This window comes from Trichogramma pretiosum, unplaced genomic scaffold (genome assembly GCF_000599845.2).
Source record: "Trichogramma pretiosum strain Unisexual culture from Peru unplaced genomic scaffold, Tpre_2.0 scaffold18, whole genome shotgun sequence".
Classification (NCBI taxonomy): Eukaryota; Metazoa; Arthropoda; class Insecta; order Hymenoptera; family Trichogrammatidae; genus Trichogramma; species Trichogramma pretiosum.
The window spans coordinates 735512-754337 of NW_019641681.1; the positions used below are offsets into that span (position 1 = coordinate 735512).

The 18826-nt window shown below is 43.5% G+C and overlaps 1 protein-coding gene across 4 annotated transcripts in view; it reads right to left on the reverse strand.

The window, feature by feature from the left end:
* The window catches only part of LOC106652212 (nephrin), a 163235-nt gene extending 145315 nt beyond the window's left edge, over positions 1-17920 (reverse strand). For 3 of the 4 annotated variants that reach the window (XM_023461019.1, XM_023461018.1, XM_023461016.1), the window contains exons 1-2: positions 17496-17920; positions 11578-12200 (exon numbers count right to left, since the gene is read on the reverse strand). In XM_023461019.1, coding sequence (XP_023316787.1) covers positions 11578-11674 — 97 coding nt within the window. In that variant the 5' untranslated portion in view covers positions 11675-12200; positions 17496-17920. Of the gene's footprint in view, positions 1-11577; positions 12201-17190 lie in introns of all 4 variants that reach the window. The other variant, XM_023461017.1, reaches the window with a different exon arrangement.
* Positions 17921-18826: the final 906 nt, after the last annotated feature.

An 18826-nucleotide genomic window follows, 5' to 3' on the forward strand; every position in this document is an offset into this window, starting at 1 on the left:
AGATTAAAAAAAATAAAAAAAAAGGATGAGGGAAGGATAGAACGCCGGGAAAAAAGCAGCAGCAGCGGTGCAGGCGCAAGGCGAGACGCGCGCGGTGGCTGCAGGTTGGCAGACGATTTAATAGGAATTAAACGAGGTGTTGGCAGAAAACGTTAACGCGTTATTTACTTTTCAAAATGCCGAAGCAGAAGCGAAGAGAAGGAATTTATTATACCCTGGCCCCGGCTTTTACCTATATACATACATATCGCCCCGCGCGCGCAATGCAACAACCGGCGCCGAGCGAGAAGCGGAGCGAGCGCGAGAGAGAAAAAAACTCACTTCTTAGTTTCTTCTCTCTCCTCCACGTTTCTTTTTCTTTCTTTTTTTCTTCTTCCTCTTCTTTTACTCTTTTTTTTTTAACATCGCTCTTCCACATAGTAAGGAAATAGCTTAATTGCACGTTCTGTCGAGCCCTTGGCACAATAATTTATATCTCTTCTTGCTCCAATTTCTCCGTCTCGAACGTCTTATCTTCGATTCTCTCTCTCTCTCTCTCTCTCTCGCTCTACTCAGCACCAGTATACCGCTCGCGATCGAACTCAGATGGTGTACGTATTTGCATGTATAATATTATGAGAAATCGGCTCGGGACAAAAAGTACAAGCAAGCAGCGCTACTTTTCGGAAAAAATCTGTCGTAAAGCATTGTGTCGGTGCGCAATCGAGACTCGACGACGTGGGGGTATATATTGCACATGCGGAGAGAAGGGTCGATATATGAAAATGCTCAGACGCAGTTTTTCCCCGAGTACGCGCGTTACATATACTATATTTTTCAAGCGCTCAGAGTGCCTGTCGATTTAGCAAAAAGGCTTTAAGCTTAGCACGCCCTTAGCCTCTCCCTCCGTTCCGACTCAAAAGTTCTTTATCTGACCATCTATTTTCTTTTTCGCCTGCGCCGTTCGCTCCTTTTACAATTTCCCAAGCTGCTGCTGCTGCTGCTGCCGTGCATTTTTTTCTCAAATCGGGCTCGCTTATGTATTATCGATCGACGTTTTATGGGCATGGTAAAAGGCACGATGAATGCGTATGTGTGCGCCGGCAATGCAGCAAAAAGTGAAGGCCCACACTGTATGTACATGAATTTTGCATTTTCTCTCGATTTTTTCGCGCTCGAACGATTTAAAGAAAAGTAAAATGCTCCCGTGCGTCGCTCAATTTTTCTCAATTACACGCGTATATGCGTGCACTCTTATACAAGCGACTGAGTAGTATATATAGCTAATGAAAAACTGATCGCACGAGAGGCACGAGGTCTCATCCATCAAGGAGAGCACTACTACCACTACTACTACGAGGNCCCACGTGAAAAGCGTAAGTGACTCGCCTTGACTTTTTGTGCGCGAAAGATTCTTTCGAGACAACTCGGATAATTATCCGCGAGATCCTTTATCGCTCGGTTGTATAGGTATAAAAGATAGTAGGATGGTGTGGGGAAGAAGGAAAAAATGTTAAACACGGTACTCTAACGACCGTCGTCGTTGTCGCCATAAATAAAGAGGCCAACATTAATGCGTATCGTCGCGCGCCTCCTGTATCTCTGTATACACATAAAACGATTTATCGTCCGCGAATGTTTGGCCTTTTCGTTGTAATCAATTCCCGATACTTACGCGGATACTAGCTGCTGCCACCACCACTACTGCATTTCGCTTCGTTAGAAGCCGGGAGCGCACAGCTTCAGTGGGGGATATAGTTAGTCCGCATTACACGATACGATTCGTAAAGCTCACCGAAAGAGAGAGAGAGAGAGCGAGGGTAGGAGGGTGGGTGGGCGAGAGTGAGAGGTCACGGTTCAGTAGACGCGACACGCGCCTATAAGCTTGTTATATGTATACGCAATGATGCTGCGCTCGGCGGCGCGTATAAACACGTTTACAGGTGTAAAATCCATTATTATCCCTGGTCAGTGTTACATTAGCCTCGTTCAGAGACTGAACCGAGAGAGAGAGAGAGAGAAGGAGAGACAGAGTGAAATGATTAATCGTTGCCCGAGCTACGTATATAGGATACACAATCACGGGCGCCCGTTGACACAGTAGCCTATACGGCGAAAATTACGATCGAGGTATATAAAGTCGTCGTCGTATCCGTGTGTGTATGTGTGTGTGTGTGTGTGTGTGTGTGTGTGTGTGTGTTTATGTGTGTGTACGTGGGTGTAACGGGTGCACCGAAGGAAAGAAAAAGTCGAGTCGAGGCAATTACCATCGAAGAGGAGCCTATACGTCTATTACATACCTACACACATATAGCCTATAACTCGATATCAAAGAAACAGGCATTCGTGCCTCGTGTTCATAACTCTGAGAGCCAGGCAGTCAAAGAGAAAGAGAGAGAGAGAGAGAGAAGAAAGAGAGAGCACGACCGATATATCGACATTGACAAAGTATTAGCTCGAGAGCTCCTACGGCTCGACTTTTTCTTTCTCAATCTCGACCTCGACGTCGTCGCCGTGACCGATCAAATTATCAAATAGCGCAATAGATCAGCTTTAGCCAAAATATTTTCTACTCCGCTGACTTTTCGCGGTTAAATAAGCTGTGCTATGCCGAGCACGTCGACGCATAGTTCTATCTCTCACATATAGACAGACTAAGTATTTTCATCACGCACGGGATCGAAAATAAAAGAGTTTGAAATAAAGAAAAAAAATCGCAAAAAAGTAGGTCGGTTGTAACACGGCTAAGGGGAAAAAGGGTGTATGGAAGAGCAGCAAAACACAGATGAAGAAGACGAGCTCTCGGGGCTGGCGCGCGCGCGTACAAGTCTTGCGGGACTAAAGCTCTTTCTCTCTCTTTCTGCACTGCAGTCGTCGATATTGCAGCTGCAGCACATCTTAGACTTATGCAGCATATATGTATACGTACGAAGAGAAGCTTCTCACTCTTTTCCATCTCGTTTTCGCTATTATTTCTCCTCTCCTTCCGACGTATACGTATGTACCTACTTGAATCGAGAGTTGCCAAGGCATTAGCTTTTATTCCTTTCGATCGACGAGCCCACGCCATTGCTCCGTCTCTCTTTCTCTCTCTCTTTTCTTCGATACTCGCAAACACACGCACGCATGCAATACGTGTTTATCGTCTGTGCGCGCACTCGAACAAAAAAAAGCATCGAGGAAAATTAATGATCCTTAATCTAGAGTGCTCCCTGAGTGTTTACACTGAAACATTTCGAGGCAAATTATTTGCTTTTAGAAAAGCTTCCTTTACCCCCTCTCGCCCACTCGCCCGGCAGACTGCCTGCATACTTACGCGGGCTGTATACGATCTCGTTTGTACTTTTTGCCTCACGATGCGCGTTTTAACTTCTTCTTTTTTTTTATACCCTCTCCTAGCTGGCAGTAGTATTACACCGACGCTAAAGAGCAGCTTTTTAGGCGAGTGATTGATTATTATTGGCTCCGAGCTTCCGTATAAAATTTTATTTAAAAAAAAGGGTAAAACAAAAGGATTGATGATTGAAAAAAAACAAAAAAATAAACAGAAAGAAACAAGCGCAGACTTTTATCCTTATGGAACAAACAATACGCGTGCCTCTTTTCCTCTCTCCTGGAATCCTCAGTTATATTAATGGTTTCTTAACGCCGTGGCGACGCGCGGGTAGCGTGCGCAGGAAGAATCGAGAGAAGAAATCATTTATAACGCGTCCTGGGGATTATTACGTGAAATATCTCGGCTTGATGGATTATGCTCGGGCGAGATTACACGAACGTGCGGATATCGTTTTTAAAAACTCCCCGATATATATATATGATACACATAATAATATAGCGCAGCGATCCCCTTGCAGCTGTTTGTCTTGCGTATTAATTAATACAATTGACCCAACGAACATACAGCGCAGTAACAGCAGCAACGGCAGCAGCAGCAGCAACGGTTGCAGAGGCAGGGCACGGGCTACATTATGAACATTTCCCATGATAATGACAAACAAGAGCAGCAGCAGCCTGGGCAATTATTACATAATATACATTTATCAAATGTTCCCTCGAGAGACGATAGTTGCAACATACACACTCGAGCTCTTGGGCTGGCTCGCTCACAGCTAGCTCGCACAGTCACAGCTGAAATACATGCAAACTTTAACTATCGTCTTTGAGTGCGAGAACGAGCATATTATAGGCGAGCGGACGGGCGTGCAGAGGGTCGTATAAACTGCGGCTGCCTCTCGCGCGCGCGCGATCGCTCGGGCTCGAGTCGAATATTTCATCCCTACAGTGACAAAACGAGGTACAATTTCGGGCTTGGGTTATTTTTACGCGCTGATAAACGAGCTGGGTCATATACATTATCGCGTAACGTGCGCATCGAGAGCGAGCATAGTCAAATATTAGGTAAAATTATCCATCGTTACGATCGGCTCTCTCTGCGTGTGTACATAATATCACATTTTGCCCTGTCTCTCTGTTTCTCTCTTTCTCTCTCTCTCTCTCTCGCTCTTTCTCTCTAGCTCGATCCATATACGGGAGGGATAGTATATAATCAGTGCGCTGGAGCTTTTTGGCATGACGCACAGCAGCAGCAGCAGCAGTAGCGGCAATAGCTAGGATAGTGTGTATCACTGCAAGCCTGGCCGCAGCAGCGGCAGTGGCACGCAGGCCTGGTGAACTCAACCGAGTTTGAAACAAGCCAGCACAATGCGAGAAAGAGCAAGAGGGAAAGAGATAGAGAGGTATGCCTCGGAGTTCCTCTCTCTCTCTCTCTCTCTCTCACTCCTAATTGGACCGCGATTCGATAATCGTATTTGCGATTCTCTGTTCTGGTCGCTGGACTACATACGCGCGCGCACTCGCGCATCTATACGAATTCGTGTTGTGTTAGGCTAGCTTGCTTCTATGCAGTGCAATAGCATATATCTCTTTCGCTGTACAGCCAACGCCGAGCGAGCGAGAGAGAGAGGGAGAGAGATTGAGAGAGCTCGAATTTGTACTATTAACTAAATCGTGCAAGTGTACACTGTAGCTAACTACCCGGGCCACAAATTTCAGAGACCTTTCGCGTATGTATATTGCGTACGTACTATATAACGTTGGAAAAGCCAACTGCGGATCCCGCTGATTTTTTGCCTCGTACTCGCGCGCGCACCGCGTCAACTTTTGGCCACACGCACAAAAGAGAAAAATTACGACGATTTCGTGGAATTAAATTATTATATTTTCGATGATTTCGCTCGATGCCTCCACACCAGCACGAGCAAATTTACGCTTTTCCGACTTTTCAAGTTTGCAACATAAAGTACGATATATACATATAATAAACACTAAACATTTGGCTGCCTCTTTCTCCCTCTAACTCGTTCTCGCTTGCTCTGACTCACTCTCTCGAGGCTGCTCAGATCGTTAAAATACACTCAAAGCTCAGCTACCTACTATATTTGTGCGCGCATATTTTTCACCAGCAGCAAAGCTCGCAAGTCAGCAAAAGGCCCTTTCTACTATTATATAGCTGCTACTGCTGCTTTATCCCGAAAATTTACGTAAACCGCACGTGTATGTGTGCGCTTGCCGGTGCAGTATATGTAGTATATGCATGTAGAAGCGAAGCAAAAGCACAGTGTATATAGTTTCGAGATCGATTTGCACAAGTTGGCTTGGAATTTCCGTAAGTTAAGGAAATACCTGTGGCCAAAGAAAGTTTAGCAGCAGCAACGTTCCGTAAAGCGGTCACAGCATAGAGGAAGAGAGAGAGAGCGAGAGAAGCTTTAAGCAAGCCTCGCTAAGCGTTTTTACACGCTAATTCGCACCGGCCCTTGCAGTTGTTGCGCTATGCTCCTGCCGCCGCTACTGCTTCTGTTTTTTTCCCTCACACCCTCCTGTGCTTCTTGCAGTTCTTTTTTTTCACTCGCAACTTTTTATCTAATTTAGCGAACTTTCGGTTGATTAAAATTGAAAATTTACCTCTCCAGTACAGTACGCGTAAACTCGGCAAGGCGCGAAATTACACGGCGAATACATTCGGCTAATTATTCCATCGTTAAGATAAGTATCGAAATTACGGAACGGCTTTTTTTCTCAAATATATTTGCCAATTAGCGCGCATCTGATATTTTTTAAGCGTCTTACACTCGTTCTCAGTAGTGGCCCATATTCTCAAAAGCTGAATATGAACTCACTGTCTAGATTAAAAAAAGGAAAGGAGAAAAAAAATGTTAAGTACACGGAGAGAGAGGTAGTTTTCAGGCCGCTTTTCTTTCTCTCTCTCTCTCTCTCTCTCTCTCTCTCTCTCTCTTGCTCTCGCTCTAGCTCCTCTTCTCTTTCGCGCCTGAACGATTCGCGTGGCCCCGGCTCGGAAAATAGCCGATCTTATCAGCACCATATACCGAGAGTCTTTCAGGGCGGGTGCAATGTGGCCTTCTGTCGTCGTTGAATAATGAAAGGTATATACGCAATCCTGGTAGAATGTGTATACATACGACGAGAGATGGTCAGCACCGCAGCAGGCAGCAGCAGCAGCAGCAGCAGGGGCAAAAGATTGTAGCTTTTTTTCCTTTCCGCACCTACGTATAGCTACCGAGAGGAGAAACTATGTCTGCAAGCGTGTCTCGTTGAATAATTTACGATATTAAGTTTGAAACGCGCGCGCGCGCGCGCATGCAACTTCGACGTCGGTAAAATTATCAATTCCTGGTGAGATATATATACACAGGCATCGAGCGACGCAACGGGTAAATAAAATTTCTCTCGGAATTTATTTAATCTTCTTTGCTTTGACGTCTTAGAAGAGTATGGTAAATATCTTGCGATGAATTACATTTCTAAAAATGGTGGAGTAAAAAAAAACCTTCTTCACATGTATCATGAAATGTCATGTCGAGTAATGAAAGAAAACGATAAATTTTATATTTTCACAACGATAATTCGAAAAATGGTATATGGCATTTGTTTAAATTTGATTAAGCTGGATGTTATTTTCATGCTTTTTAATATACTCGACTGTATGTAAAAGTTTCAGAGCTGTGCATTCATTTTCAAATTTAAATTCTAAATTATCCAAAACAGCCACGTTTAGGAGATCTGCCCATATAAGTTAGAGGAAGCATTATTCATTTTTCTAGAAAAATACGTATGTATACGCGTGCGAGCGCATAAGCCCTGAAATATAGAGCTTTCAACTATAATTTAACTCTCGCGTGTTTTTCCAGCATCAAAAAATCATCCCTCGTTGCGCACCTGGGGACTGCACAGCGAAGCGCGAGCGCGCCGTTACAACGAGCTGAGCGAGCGAGTCGAGGAAAATAACTCGAAGCGAATGGAATATAGTTCCGTCGTCGTCGTCGTCGTCGTCGTCGTAGTCTACGTCTCCGCTGAGCTTTACAGTTATGTATCTAAAATATTAATAAAATAACGCGCGTAAAAACAGAAGCTTTACAATCATAGCCTCGCGTGACGAGCTAACGAGTTGCCCTGAGAGCTCGGAGCTGAGAGAGCAGCAACAACAATTTGCAATTCTAGAAGAGAAAAATAACACAACGCAGCCAGAGCATAATACAGTGCAGGAGTTGAGCGCGAACGCCAAGATGAAAGGAGCTTTTTGCTTTTACGAAGAGGGAGAGAGAGAGAGAGAGAGTTGAGCTGCCGCTGCTGCGTCTTCGTTCGCGACAGGCGCGAAAATGGCAAAGGGGGTAAAACGAATGAAACGTAACAAGCACGCCGCGCGCCATGCCGTACTACTACACCAGGCGCCGACAATTCAAAAGAGCACAGTGCAAATAAGAAGTAGTGGCCGCACACGCTAAAACGAGCAGTACGAAATAGATTGAGAGAAAGAGCTGCGCCGCGTTTTAAACAAACAGAGCGTGACTACGACCTTTGCCGCGCGCTCGCGCCTGCATACCGGTAGCTTGTAATACAAGACAAGCCATTACATCGGAGAGCTGTGAATTACAGCGAACACTCCTCTTTTTGCCTTTTTTATTTTCGTCATATACCAGTGCGACTGTGAACAGTTCATTGAGAACAGTGCTCGAGAAACGAGAGGCGGTGGACAATTTTATATCACAACGTTATTGTAAATGCTTTGCACATAATAATTATAATAATACAGCGGCTATATATATCAGCGACGAGACAGGGATTTTTATGTACGATATACACACAATCCGGCGTTAGCCAAATTACGAAAGTTAATTATTCAAAAATGCACACATCGAAAATATTCTGCAGCTCGTCGGGGGTGCGCAGGCCATCGCGCTTACAATACCTGCCCTGCCGCTGCTGCTGCTGCTACTGCTGCATGTATATTATAAATATAGTCGTTATTGCTGCGCGCGCGCCTGCTCCATCGCTACCCAACTATATACTACTTATACTTTGAACGTTGATTAATTCGTAATATAGGTCGACGCGCGCCGAGCGCTTTTACCTAAAGAGGGAGAGAGAGAGAGAGAGAGAAAGAGAGAAAAAAGTAATGAATTATTCGAAGAGTTTCGCATTTTCCCTGACGAAATTAAATTCCTTTATTAGCTTCATTTTGCGCAACGGCAGCAGCAGCAGCAGCAGCAGAAGCAGCAGCAGTAGCAGCACAAGCAAATCTCCGTAATACACTCGAATTCAACAAGCCGTATAATGAGCAGCGAATTAATATTTCTCTGTGCGTACGCGATAAACAAATAGTTTAAGGAGAAAATATCGACATGCAGGGTGTGCGTAAATTTATAAATCAACTTAGAAACGCTAAAAATCAAAACCTTCCCCCCTTGAAAGCCACACGCACGCGATACAACTGCGAAATTCATACACACACGCGACCGACTCATGCGATCATATACAAATTTACTTCAGCGGTAAACTTATACGCGTACACGATAAAATTCATTCTAAACATTCCTTGCACGCTTGGCTGTGTGTTTTACATACACACATGCACTCTTTCGGTATATATAGGTACGATATGTGTGTTCGAGCTTGCCACCGCACTGCATCGAACGTTTATACGTGCGGTATATATATACCTATATGCGAGAGGGTAGCTTTTCATCCATGCGATTTTTCGAAGCTTTTTCTCCTCCATGCAGTGAACGCAGCGCGTGTCAAGTCGATGCATTATTTATATGCGTTAAAGAGAGAGAGAAAAACTTCAAAAACATTGAACAGACACAAAAGACTGACAGTATAAACGTGACCGATATAGGAAGGGGGGTGAGTCGAGAACCACGCGCTGCGTTCGTTCGCTCGCTCTTTTAAAGGAACTTTTTGGCGAATTTTCGTGCACGCAGCGCAACGCCTGTGTACGCCTGATTATTGTTCATGCGATAAATCATACGTTATAGTTTGGCCCGAGTGACGGAAAGAGAATATAACTCTTTTCGATAATTTTGACGTTGATTTTCGACTCGTGTCTCGACGCTTGCTTAATATTTATATTTATAAAGCATAATTGCAAGATACTTGAGTTACGCGAGCAACTTGTGTTATTTTAGGCTGAAAGCTCGAGTCAAAGATACGTACACGCATACACAGCCGCATTGTTTATTTGACGCTATGTATTATATATATAATCGACCTCTCCTGCGGCCACCTTCATAGAGGCAGTTTATATATACATTACATGTATGCAAGGGTGCTTGTTTGTAAATACATATAGCATGGCAAATGCCATGCATTTCGATCAGTGCTTCTATGTATGTGTATTCAGGTGAACGTTTTGATTAGTAACTCCCTTCCACCCTCCTATTCCCTTTCCCTCGTGCCATTTGGTATTTCGAACGCTCACAGATGGATCCATTATTTGATGACAATTTGTTTGTCATCGATAATTGGTAGATGACAAGGTATTCGGGGAAAAATAAGCGACTTCGTGCCGGATAAACATGCTCGTAAATTGGCAATAATGTTATATTAATCGAGACATGGGAAAAATCAAAAATTTAAACGCGAACCATAACTAAGCTTCAATTTTGAAGAAATATGTACGTACATTTAACCAAACCCGACTTTAATTTATCGATGAAAAATTTGCCTTTCTAGGTACACGTAATTTTGTCCCAGTCAGTCCCCGCGTAATACCTAATAAATTACTGGCTAGTTATTATAGCATTAAATGACACCCGTCTATACTACACAAAAGAACTTTCAAAAAAGAAAAAAGGAAAAAAAGAAGGAGAAAAAAGTAAAGAAAGAAAGAAAGAACGATGGCGTCCCGCAAGAGAAAAGAAGTCACCTATACTTCGGACACGCGTCCACGCTCACGCCCATTTTTCTGACGCGCAATACGTCGGGCTTGTTAAACGCACCACTGAAGAGGCGAACACGCGCGCAGCAGCAGCAGCTGGAGACACAAGTCAGTCTGTGTCTCTGTGTGCGAGTAACTGTGTGAGAGTGAGCGCGTCTGCGCGTGTCGTGTACGCAGCCACGCCAGGAGCAATTTATACGTGTATTCGGGAGAAAAGTTTCGGTTTTTACGCATATTCAACTTTTCTAATAGACTCTCGGGGCTTTCGCGCACTCGATTCGATTTATCAAGCTCGCGGAGGCCAACGAGCTCTTTTTTCATCTCTCTTTTTGCTACACCCGAGAACTCGGACGATGTGCGTGCGAGGATTTAATATTTTAAATCGCTACTGTGCTCGTATAACACACGTATGTGCGAATCGGTACTCGCGCGAGCATATGCGTGGCTGTATACAAATACGCACGAGCAAAATACGGAGCACCCCGTGCGTGTGCGCGTATATCCTGAATTATAACCGATGGCTGACTAAATATTTAATCGCTCTAAAGAGTCGATAATATTAACGTGATCGAATTCGAAACTCTTGATACGCGAAACGCGCGCAGCGCGGGGAAAAATATATCGAAGCTTGTGTGCTCCGTATCACCGAGTCATAGCCAAATGGAAAATTTTAACAGAGTCAAAAATTCAACTGATGGCTCGATCGCAACCTGCTTTCATCTGCAAACTCAATTTCAACATTCGCGTGTTTATAAACAGGGAGCGGGGGGGGGGGGCAAAAATTTCGATTCGTTAACGAAATAAAATTAAAACAAAAAATATATACGCCATAAAAGAAAATTTCTTTAGCTCTTTCCTTAGAGAGGGTATACTGCCTGGTGCACAGCTTTCGCGCTGCAACGATTTTAATGACTATTACCAATACAGAGAGAAATGTTGTGAAAGGAAAACTCCTTGAATAACATTTAGATTTTCAACAGGCTGATTAAAATATTTTTCGAGGGTCAACTGATCGATAATGAATTTTTTTTTACTCTCTCCTCAACCCCGCGATGTAACTCAGGAGTTTCAGTTCGACTCGAGCATAGAATTCAACTCAAAACTTTCCAATTATGTTTCCGTTTTTTTTTCGTTCATTACCTCGAGATTTTTTGCACATCAAGGTATATATACTCGTGTAATTTTTTACTCGACGTCGGAAACTGCGCTTTAACAATGAAGGAATTTGATCATAATAAATAGGACCCAAGATAATATAGATATCTCGCATGTATAGATAGCTGAACAACAAAAAGGAGTAAAAGATAGGGAGTAGTGAGGTAAAGAAAGTGAGAGAGAGAAAGAGAAATAGTAGAGCCACTCACCCTGAGCATAGACGAAGTGAAGCTGGCCGAAGACGATACCGACGGCGAGAAGCGCGACGAACACCTCGAGGGCGTAATGCTGTTGGCTCCAAGTCATTCTCTATCCTCTCTCGCCGTGATGGTCGGGGGGAACTTCTTCTTTTCCTTCACTCTACGTCCAGGTTGGATGATAGTGGTACTGAACCCACACTCTTACCCCGATCTTTATATTTAGTTCTTCTTCTTCTTCTAGCACTGCATATCACCACCTTTGTATTTTCTCTGTTCTTGCACATCAAACGCGCCACGGTACCTTGTGTACATGTATTTTATACGAGATAAATTACTCTTTATAATATATGTATCATCAGCCGCGCACCCACACTATCTTTTGTATTCGAACACTGGTATGATACTTTGACACGCGTCGATGTTGTTTTTTTCTCTTCCTCTTTAGTTCTCGAGTACACGCGCGCACATATATGTTTAATTCATTCGATATATGTCTGTCGTCGCTGTTACGTCGAGCCGAAATAGACCCACCTGACTCTCCAGTATTCTTCCATCTTCAACACACGCAAACGTTGTATAGGATTATATTTTCGTCGCTGCGACTGCTGCGTTGATCAGGACATCGATACCTTCTGAAAAAGAGCAATGAAAGGAAAATATTAGTCACGATAATGTTCGCGTAATCGATCATTCTCGATATCATATTCATTGAATTATGAAACCCTAAAAATTTGTATCTAAAAATTTTCAAGCACCGGTTATCAATCGAAGTTGTAGCCAACCGACTTATTGAAGAAACCTAAGCCATCCCACACATTCACACACACGGACACTTTCTCACAAAAAGAGAGCTAGATCGAAGCTTTTTATGGAGAGAAGAGCTTTTGAAGCGTTTGGAGAGAGAAAAAGAGAGAGAGAGAGCTAAGATTCCTCCAACATCAGCCACAAGACTTATATGCTGCTATACGCGCCAAAGTTCGAGAGGGTCAAAGTGTATAGGCTATATAATATACGTGTCTTGACTTCATCAATCATCCCTCTATCCCAGCGTCGATAAAGAGCCTGTCGATTCACAGTGTGATCTTTTCGCGCGCTAGCAAAGATCCTGAGAATATGAGCCGCGTTTCAACTTGGGCTATATGCATTGGTTCTAAACACTCTTGAAAAAGTTAAGGCGCATACGCTCGAGAGAGATGCATTTTCGATAAGTCAAATTTTTTCAAATGCTCATTTATTCGAGAGCTTTAATAGATGAAAACTCAATCGATTTCAAATAAATCGCGCGGATAAATGCTAATAAAAGTATAAACTTCAAGAAAATTTCATTTATATTCGATAATTCGAATTGACGTTGATGTAACGAAATGAAAATACAAGTCCACAGCTCGGTTTATGCAAAATAACAAAAAGTTCGATATTTTTGAACGTAAAATGCAATAAAGTTGAATACTGCATTGAAAAATCTCGGGAGCCAAAAGAGAGAGAGAGAGAGAGAGAGTAGCATTTGACAACTATGCATAGAAATATGGAAAAAAAGTACTACGAGATTTCAAGGAAGTAAAAAAAAGTTCGTAAATATATATGTAGTGAGAAAGAGCCGCCCCCCGTACGTCATTAGTAGGCATTCATGTGCTCGTTGTAAGCATGGTTGGCTCTCAATCCCGCAAACTCCTAAAACTCGCTGTCCGTGTGTGTGCTCCTCCTTTATGTGTAAAAACGCACGCGTATGTTTAGTTTGTCAGTGTTGGTTCAAACTACACACACACACACTCGAGAAACTGAATTTTTCGTAGAAAAACGGACCTTCTACAACTGACTCTAATATATATAGAATAAGCGCGCGCGCACCATGTGAATAGCCGATGCGCACGAGAGTGTCATCTATATGCTGTGTGTATTATATATTAGGGCCAAGCGCGCGACATTTTTTCCTTCGCTTCGCTAAATTTTGACGCGCTCATCCATGGCTTGGCGTATTATATTCACGCGCGCGCATGCCAATGGGACTGTGACTTTTATTCAGCTGCTATTTTTGTCTTTGGCTGTGCTGCTGCTGCTGCTGTCAAAATCGATACACATTACACGGCGAGTTTAAATTTAATAGTAATGACGTATTTTCGATACTCGACGGATCGCAATTTGAAATTAGTCTTTTCTCTATAATTCTCTCCTTTTCACTTTTTCTTTTTTGCCATTCTACCTGCGCGCTCCAACTATATAAATTCTCTTTTACATTATCATTTTCTTCCAGCAAAGAGAGTGTGTCTGTGCTGCCGCTGCTGCTGCTATTACCAGTACTGCTACTGCTGCTCCTACTGGTGCTACTACTTCTGCACTGCTGCAACGAGATCAGGAGAGCACTAATGAATCCGTAGTGCGGCGAGGTATGCGGTTCACTCATAATCTAAAAGTCAGAGATTCGAGAAAACTACCTTCTCTCTCACTGTGGTATAGATATATCCCGTGTATAGTGTGCGCCATGAGGATATATCTATATACACGCATCAACGGAGGCTAATGAATCGAAACAAGTGAAGCGCAAATGAAACGAGACGATTGCTGATTGCTTCAATTCCGGCGTGTACTGGCTGCCGTGTATATACGTATATTTTTATGGGCGCAAACGATTTCAATGTTTTTCTTTTTACCCCAGTTCTTCCTTTTTTTTTATATATACTATATGTTGCACGATGCGAGCTTTCGATAATTAAAGTTCAGTGAGAGGAACAATCGTGCAAATTCTCAACATCTTGTTTATTTTATTTATTAACTGTCGCTCCGAGGGCGTGTAAGTGCAGATACATTCGTATGCCATCAGACGAATGAAAAAAAGTAAAGTCGATTCTTATTAGAGCAAATAGGTTGCAGCAGTTACACCTGCTGCGAAAGAAATATATTAATTATTCGGAACAACAACAGTGATGGATTAAAGCGGCAAAATTATTGATCATTGTAAACCAATACCATCCACCTCCTGTCGGGCGATTCGCATTGAAATTTAATATTCAGTTTTCATCCAGGCGTTTTTTAAGGCGACATAATCCGCCATCAATCCGAGCAACTTTTTATATAACTCAAACAATAATTACGCGTTTTATGCAGAGTAGCTGCAGTGTGCCGTACCGCGAGTGAGAGTCTGTGTGCAGTCGAATAGAATCACTCGAAGCTCGCTTTGAGCGCGTCGAAAGTTTTTCCTTTTTTTTTTGCTCGCGAGTAACCTGGATATTTCGATTTCATAGTCGACATTTTGCGCGCACGAGCGTTAGAGAACTTTAACCGCGTTAGATGCTAATCAGCCGCGGGTTTTTATTAAAGGATAATTAGTCGCGTCGATGTATATGGAACGACAATTTTTTCGTGAAACGGGGCGCGTGCCGTTTCACCCATGAGCCACTCATCGATTCGTACCTTCGAGTGTTTTTACCCGGGGCTCGCTGCAAATTGGTGGGTGCGCACACAAAAAAAGGGCCAAAAAAGGAGCAATCGAAACCATCACGCGTGGCGTGGTTTCGACATTTGTCGAATTTAGTTTATTTGCGGTTGCGCCTGCTTTCTATTATGTATATATCTTTTTCTTTCTCTCCCTTTCTCGCTCTCTCGTATACACGCACAGGCCCGTTCAAAAAATGTATATCTATATACACGTGGCATAACAGCCAATGTTGTTTTTCTTTTTATGGCAGACGTCGGACCGTAAAACTGCAAAAGGACTAAAGGAACGAAAGAGAGGGAGAGAGAAAGAGAGAGAGAGAGAGAGAGAGAGTGGGAGACAACGACGAGCTTTTGGGGGCTTGAAAATTTCGTAACCAGACCAGGGCTGTTGCTGGTGCTGCCCTATTAGCGGCTACGGCGACCGTTTCGATATCCGATTTTATCCTGCAGTATTGACGAGAGCGAGAGAGTACGCGTCGGAGCAATATTTTTTTCCATTTCATTTCACCGCGATTTTCATTTTATTTTCTTTTTTTGGGGCTTTTGTATCCGTTTATTCGGGAATAATAGAAATGAGCCCGAAAATCTCCCGTACGACACATATTTCACGGTAACAAAGTCCACTCGCGGCAGTTAATCGATTTTTCGATCTTGTTCGGTTCAATTTTTTTCTTTCTCTCTCCTTCTCTCGAACTCGCTTCAACTTATTTTATGGTGTTTGTTTTGGGGGGTGGGCGCGCTTATTGCACATGTCGTAAAGTCGAAATTTTTTTTATTGATTCTAACGAAGACTTGTGTCATCTGCATGTGCCGACAATCATGCAACCGTACGGGGAATATATGATTGGTCTTAATTTTAATACGGTATCCGCATTAACGCCGTTGTCAACGTCGTCTTCATCGTCGTCGTCTACGTCGCCGTCACGCAAAAAAAGCCAAGAAAATTGAAGCAATCGTTCTTGATGATCAGAGGCGCGGCCCCCAGTGCTAGGCATCAGCATCATTAAACGATGAATCATATACACGGTACGAACTTAATTGATACGATGCGGAGGGACTTGTGCGAGTTCGTGAGCGGCTCGCTCGACATTAGAATTATTAAAAGCCGTCGTTTTTCGGCGTATATTTTCACCACTCTCCCGTATGTACAATGAATATTGGCGCCCACACGCTATAGTGACGCGTGTTTTTTTTTAATCAGAAGCTCTTTTATTAATCAGAAATTTTCGTGCTCGCTTTTCGTGTATTCACTATATAATATTTCAGGCACGAGCTTTGCGCGCACACACACGTATAAGAGTGTAATATACAAAATAATAAATACGTAAAATGATAAAGTATACTACGCGTATTTTACATGCCATGGAAAGCGGGTCCTTCACACGCGAGCTATAGTTCGTGCTTTTTTTGTGCCCTCGCGTCCCTTTTCACCATATCTCGCTTGTACGTATTTTCCTTTTTTTCTCTTTCCTTTTTTTGATGTACCAACGTTATAACGCGTACTCACGCGCACGCGGATGTGTGTATCATTTTTGTAGAATATTAAAATGTATTTGATGCTTTTTCCTCGGGTACCCGAGCGCGCGCCAACCCGTGTCTATGTGTTGTACAACGCATGCAGCCGCCTGTTGAATCTCATCTCTCTTTCTCTCTCGCTCTCTACATCCAGCGTTGAGCAGAGCGCGGGTGCAATACCATTTCTTTTTCAGATATATAGAGAGAGAAAGAGAGCATATGTATGTATACGAGCGTATGTGTGAGTGTAATATGTGAGCCGCGGCACATGCAGTAGTAGCAGAAGCAGTAGCAGAACTAGTGTATAGAGAACCGCAAGCATGAAATGCGCCGTGTGCCGTTCACCGCACACATCGAGCTCTCGCTTTTCTATCCTGCTGCTGCTCCTCTTTTTTTCTTTTTTTTTTTTTTAATTTCGAAATCAAAAGAAAATCAACGTGTATGAGCTATTCATCAATCAGCAATCGAAGTTCATCCACACGCCCGCGCAACAGATCTAATGAGAGAAAATTATCTTAATTTTCTGTTGGCGATGGCATAACTCGCGCTAAATTATGCATGAATAATTGCCTCTAGTCTATGCTATGCTAAATTACCTTACCGAGCTTTCGATACAACTAAAAACACAACCAAATATTAGAAACAATATATAACCAAGTAAACGTCATCACTCACAATTTAAAGGCAATTGACAGGCCGAGATAACAAGCTAAATGCAACGTGTGTATAGGAAATCCACGTGTTCGCTTGCAAATGCTTTAATTCGACGTATGATCGATGGACCACACCAAAACGTGTAATCGAAGCAAGCACTACTTCACGATGCCAAAAATTAAACGAATACACTGGCACTCTTTGATTTCAATGACCTATCGCCCCTCGTCATAGTAGATCCATCGATACAATAATATTTCCTATATAATATTTCGAAACAACTGCGCTCTTGCATCCATCAGCTTGCAAAATGGAAGATATCGCACCTGTCAATAATCTGGCCCCTCAAAGCTCTCCCATGCAGTTTCGCATCGTCACTTATATATTTTCCATATGTTATCCGCCGCACATCATTACGATTATATCATTCTGCGGATCCTGCGTTAAACATGTCACTGCGGGAAAAAATCGCGCGTACTGCACACGGCCACTGTATTTTATAACCACCAGTTTTGCACACTATTTTTTTTTTTTTATCCTTTCATCACGGAAAAATCTTCCTTAGGCCTTTCAACAGGTCCATCGTAGTCGTAAACCCTTATTATTATCATAAGCAATTGGCAACCGATTTCAGCCGAATCGCTGCACATACGTTACACGGACAAACACACTGTCGGGCCCGTTCGGGTACTAGTACGAGTATCGGAGCATATGTATGACACTCGTGCACTCCGTCGTCGTTGTGTTTACGTTGCGCTTGGTAGCACAGCTGCAGCGGTACTGAAAATTTCTGCCGAGCGCTGCTGCCGCTGCGACTGCTACTGCTGCTGCGCTGCGCGCACGAGCCATATAGAAAGAGAGAGAGAGAGAGAGAGAGAGAGAGAGAGAGAGAGAGAGAGAGAGTATAGTTCGCGACATCACCACCCTGGGCGTCGCGACGCCCTTATACACGTATACCGCCGCGCAGGGTACACACCTCGGAGTCGGCGCTCGCTCGCTGCTGCCGTTACCCCTCCTGCGTTGGCCTCGAGAGTTTCTCACTACGCTATCCCCACCCCATTCTCTCCGCTTGCTCTCTCTCTCTCTCTCTCTCTCTCTCTCTCACTCTATTGCAAAGCAGAACAGATCAGCGCAGCTCCTGGGTAGCGGCAAGAGCAACCCCTCTGCGAGAACCCCTACTCCTTACTCTTTTTCTGCCTCTCTCTCTCGCTCTCGCTCTTTCTCGCTTGTATATTTTCTCGACGCTGCGATAGGTATATGGCGTGTATGTTGCGGTGCTCTTGAGAGGTGTGTACCGTTTACAAAAGTGGCTTCTGCGGATTTTCAAAGCTCTGATTTCACGCACGTATACGTGTGTGTGTGTGTGAGTGTACGCGCGATACATATACACATGCCACATAGAGAGCCCGAGTGCTCGACAATGATTGGATCGAAGAATTGAACGCGACACCGGGGCTATGTGCCTCGATGCGGTTTTATTATGATTGAATTTCAATCGGCTGATTATTAAACGCGAAATCCGTGTCGATATACAGGCGCACACATTATACCAACGAATATACTTCACTTCACTTCAGAAGTTCATTTACACGCGCTCAACGATGGCTAATATCGCGCGCCGCGCCTCTGCCGTCCGCGTGAACTCGATGAGGAAAGT